Source organism: Pangasianodon hypophthalmus, chromosome 26 (genome assembly GCF_027358585.1).
Source record: "Pangasianodon hypophthalmus isolate fPanHyp1 chromosome 26, fPanHyp1.pri, whole genome shotgun sequence".
NCBI lineage: Eukaryota > Metazoa > Chordata > Actinopteri > Siluriformes > Pangasiidae > Pangasianodon > Pangasianodon hypophthalmus.
Window position 1 is genome coordinate 19,421,097 of NC_069735.1, and position 5,000 is coordinate 19,426,096.

General features: G+C 42.5%; 2 protein-coding genes across 2 annotated transcripts in view; one reads left to right on the top strand and one right to left on the bottom strand.

Annotated features, from left to right (window-relative positions):
* LOC113524859 (phospholipase A2) overlaps positions 1-283 on the bottom strand; it is a 3,320-nt gene extending 3,037 nt beyond the window's left edge. Inside the window, exon 1 of the mRNA XM_026911218.3 lies at positions 198-283. Coding sequence (XP_026767019.1) covers positions 198-237 — 40 coding nt within the window. The 5' untranslated portion in view covers positions 238-283. The remainder of the gene's footprint in view (positions 1-197) is intronic.
* Positions 284-3,570: 3,287 nt separating this feature from the next.
* The window catches only part of txndc11 (thioredoxin domain containing 11), a 12,276-nt gene continuing 10,846 nt past the window's right edge, over positions 3,571-5,000 (top strand). Inside the window, 1 exon segment of the mRNA XM_053230167.1 lies at positions 3,571-3,838. Coding sequence (XP_053086142.1) covers positions 3,720-3,838 — 119 coding nt within the window. The 5' untranslated portion in view covers positions 3,571-3,719.

The window sequence follows — 5,000 nt, forward strand, 5'->3', positions numbered from 1 at the left end:
TATATAGTACATGTAAAGAAATGAGTGAAGCTGTTTTATCCAAAGTTATATGACGCGTGTCTCTAAATCAGACATATAGGGCACTAGATAGGGTGTAGGGCGTATACATTTAACAAGATAAAGATTAGACAAAAATAAAAAATTAGATAAAAATAAAAACAAAAGATTCAGACGTGGAGAGAAAAACATCTGCTCACCTGTGAGGATCAACAGTGTTGTGGTGTACAGCACAGCCATCTCACCTGCACTGGGAGAGGAGAGACGCGTACAGGTGTGTGTTGTGGTTTTATAGCCGTTAGTGTGTGTGTGTGTGTGTGTGTGAGAGAGAGAGAGAGATAGTTATCCTCTGCTCCCTCCCACTGAGTCTGTGTTCTTAAGACATAGAAGCTTTGATTATAGTTTGCAGGGAGCTGAACCTAAATGCACTGTATATTTTTCACACACTGTGTATCATACACTCCATACTGTCTGTTATTACACACCCAGTGTAGTGCATTCATACAGGAAGAAAGCAGCTGTGTCCCAAACAGCTCACTTTTATACATAAAGCGCACTACATAGGCTGTAGAACCCATCAACTCCCTTAGCGGAAGTGATAAACTGACACTTTATAGACGCTCCCTTACAGAAGTGATAAACTGACACTTTATAGACGCTCCCTTAGCGGAAGTGATAAACTGACACTTTATAGACGCTCCCTTAGTGGAAGTGATAAACTGACACTTTATAGACGCTCCCTTAGCGGAAGCAATAAACTGACACTTTATAGACTCTCCCTTAGCGGAAGCAATAAACTGACACTTTATAGACGCTCCCTTAGTGGAAGTGATAAACTGACACTTTATAGACTCTCCCTTAGCGGAAGCAATAAACTGACACTTTATAGACTCTCCCTTAGCGGAAGCAATAAACTGACACTTTATAGACTCTCCCTTAGCGGAAGCAATAAAGTGACACTTTATAGACTCTCCCTTAGCGGAAGCAATAAACTGACACTTTATAGACGCTCCCTTAGTGGAAGTGATAAACTGACACTTTATAGACTCTCCCTTAGCGGAAGCAATAAACTGACACTTTATAGACTCTCCCTTAGCGGAAGCGATAAACTGACACTTTATAGACGCTCCCTTAGCGGAAGTGATAAACTGACACTTTATAGACGCTCCCTTAGCGGAAGTGATAAACTGACACTTTATAGACGCTCCCTTAGTGGAAGTGATAAACTGACACTTTATAGACGCTCCCTTAGCGGAAGCAATAAACTGACACTTTATAGACTCTCCCTTAGCGGAAGCAATAAACTGACACTTTATAGACGCTCCCTTAGTGGAAGTGATAAACTGACACTTTATAGACTCTCCCTTAGCGGAAGCAATAAACTGACACTTTATAGACTCTCCCTTAGCGGAAGCAATAAACTGACACTTTATAGACTCTCCCTTAGCGGAAGCAATAAAGTGACACTTTATAGACTCTCCCTTAGCGGAAGCAATAAACTGACACTTTATAGACGCTCCCTTAGTGGAAGTGATAAACTGACACTTTATAGACTCTCCCTTAGCGGAAGCAATAAACTGACACTTTATAGACTCTCCCTTAGCGGAAGCGATAAACTGACACTTTATAGACGCTCCCTTAGCGGAAGTGATAAACTGACACTTTATAGACTCTCCCTTAGCGGAAGCAATAAACTGACACTTTATAGACTCTCCCTTAGCGGAAGCAATAAACTGACACTTTATAGACTCTCCCTTAGCGGAAGCGATAAACTGACACTTTATAGACTCTCCCTTAGCGGAAGCAATAAACTGACACTTTATAGACTCTCCCTTAGCGGAAGCAATAAAGTGACACTTTATAGACTCTCCCTTAGCGGAAGCAATAAACTGACACTTTATAGACGCTCCCTTAGTGGAAGTGATAAACTGACACTTTATAGACTCTCCCTTAGCGGAAGCAATAAACTGACACTTTATAGACTCTCCCTTAGCGGAAGCGATAAACTGACACTTTATAGACGCTCCCTTAGTGGAAGCGATAAACTGACACTTTATAGACTCTCCCTTAGCGGAAGCAATAAAGTGACACTTTATAGACTCTCCCTTAGCGGAAGCAATAAAGTGACACTTTATAGACTCTCCCTTAGCGGAAGCAATAAACTGACACTTTATAGACGCTCCCTTAGTGGAAGTGATAAACTGACACTTTATAGACTCTCCCTTAGCGGAAGCAATAAACTGACACTTTATAGACTCTCCCTTAGCGGAAGCGATAAACTGACACTTTATAGACTCTCCCTTAGCGGAAGCGATAAACTGACACTTTATAGACTCTCCCTTAGCGGAAGCGATAAACTGACACTTTATAGACTCTCCCTTAGCGGAAGCGATAAACTGACACTTTATAGACTCTCCCTTAGCGGAAGCAATAAACTGACACTTTATAGACTCTCCCTTAGTGGAAGCGATAAACTGACACTTTATAGACTCTCCCTTAGCGGAAGCGATAAACTGACACTTTATAGACTCTCCCTTAGTGCAAGTGATAAACTGACACTTTATAGACGCTCCCTTAGTGCAAGTGATAAACTGACACTTTATAGACGCTCCCTTAGCGGAAGTGATAAACTGACACTTTATAGACGCTCCCTTAGCGGAAGTGATAAACTGACACTTTATAGACGCTCCCTTACAGAAGTGATAACCTGACATTTTATAGACGCTCCCTTAGCGGAAGTGATAAACTGACACTTTATAGACGCTCCCTTACAGAAGTGATAACCTGACATTTTATAGACGCTCCCTTACAGAAGTGATAACCTGACACTTTATAGACTCTCCCTTAGCGGAAGTGATAAACTGACACTTTATAGACTCTCCCTTAGCGGAAGTGATAAACTGACACTTTATAGACGCTCCCTTACAGAAGTGATAACCTTACATTTTATAGACGCTCCCTTACAGAAGTGATAAACTGACACTTTATAGACTCTCCCTTAGCGGAAGTGATAAACTGACACTTTATAGACGGTCCCTTACAGAAGTGATAACCTGACACTTTATAGACGGTCCCTTAGTGGAAGTGATAAACTGACACTTTATAGACGGTCCCTTAGCGGAAGTGATAAACTGACACTTTATAGACGGTCCCTTAGCGGAAGTGATAAACTGACACTTTATAGACGCTCCCTTACAGAAGTGATAAACTGACACTTTATAGACGCTCCCTTAGCGGAAGTGATAAACTGACACTTTATAGACGGTCCCTTAGCGGAAGTGATAACCTGACACTTTATAGACGCTCCCTTACAGAAGTGATAAACTGACACTTTATAGACGCTCCCTTAGCGGAAGTGATAAACTGACACTTTATAGACGCTCCCTTAGAGGAAGTGATAAACTGACACTTTATAGACGGTCCCTTAGCGGAAGTGATAAACTGACACTTTATAGACGGTCCCTTAGTGGAAGCAATAAACTGACACTTTATAGACGCTCCCTTGGCTTGGCCCCGCCTCCTCCAGCCGTAACGCGGAAGTGCTAAGTCTACGTGGGGTAGTGAGGTTGGTCCGGAGTGTGTGTGAGTGTGTGTGAGAGAGAAAGAGTGAGAGTGTGTATTAGAGTGTGTGTGTGTGGGTGTGTGAGTGAGTGTTTGTTTAGTTTACTCTGTGTGTGTGTGTGTGTGTGTGTGTGTGTGTGTGTGTGTGTGTGATGTTATAAATGAAGGGAGCGGAGGTAGTGCGGGTGGTTCGGGATCAGATGGCGCGGAGACCCGTCATGCTGTGCGCGGCTCTGCTGCTCACCTGCGCGCTCATCCTCGCCCTCACACTCACCTGCAGGTACACACACACACACACACACACATAGACTCAAAGCTTAGTTACACTGCCGTGTTACGAAGATTAGTACGTGTGTCTGTGTTGTATGTTTATGTTTGTATCAGTATACATCTCTGTGTGTGTGTGTATGTGTGTGTGTGTATGTGTGTGTGTGTGTGTGTGTGTGTTACTGTGTACTTGACTAGTTACAAGTGTAAGTGTGTGTGTGTGTGTGTGTGTGTATGTGTTACTGTGTACTTGACTAGTTACAAGTGTAAGTGTGTGTGTGTGTGTGTGTTACTGTGTACTTGACTAGTTACAAGTGTAAGTGTGTGTGTGTGTGTGTGTTACTGTGTACTTGACTAGTTACAAGTGTAAGTGTGTGTGTGTGTGTGTGTGTTACTGTGTACTTGACTAGTTACAAGTGTAAGTGTGTGTGTGTGTGTGTGTTACTGTGTACTTGACTAGTTACAAGTGTAAGTGTGTGTGTGTGTGTGTGTGTGTTACTGTGTACTTGACTAGTTACAAGTGTAAGTGTGTGTGTGTGTGTGTGTGTGTGTGTGTTACTGTGTACTTGACTAGTTACAAGTGTAAGTGTGTGTGTGTGTGTGTGTGTGTTACTGTGTACTTGACTAGTTACAAGTGTAAGTGTGTGTGTGTGTGTGTTACTGTGTACTTGACTAGTTACAAGTGTAAGTGTGTGTGTGTGTGTGTGTGTGTTACTGTGTACTTGACTAGTTACAAGTGTAAGTGTGTGTGTGTGTATGTGTGTGTGTGTACTTGACTAGTTACAAGTGTAAGTGTGTGTGTGTGTATGTGTGTGTGTGTGTGTGTGTTACTGTGTACTTGACTAGTTACAAGTGTAAGTGTGTGTGTGTGTGTGTTACTGTGTACTTGACTAGTTACAAGTGTAAGTGTGTGTGTGTGTTACTGTGTACTTGACTAGTTATTAGTGTGTGTGTGTGGTTACTGTGTACTTGACTAGTTACCAGTGTGTGTGTGTGTGTGTGTGTGTGTGTTTGAGTGACGTGTCCTGTGTGGTAAAATGAAAAACACACATCCTTTCAGAGAGAGACAGCTGGAGTGTGACAGGTTTTATACCCAGTGTTTGTTTCTGCTCTCTGTAACACACACACACACACACACACACACACACACACACACACACACACACACACAGTGG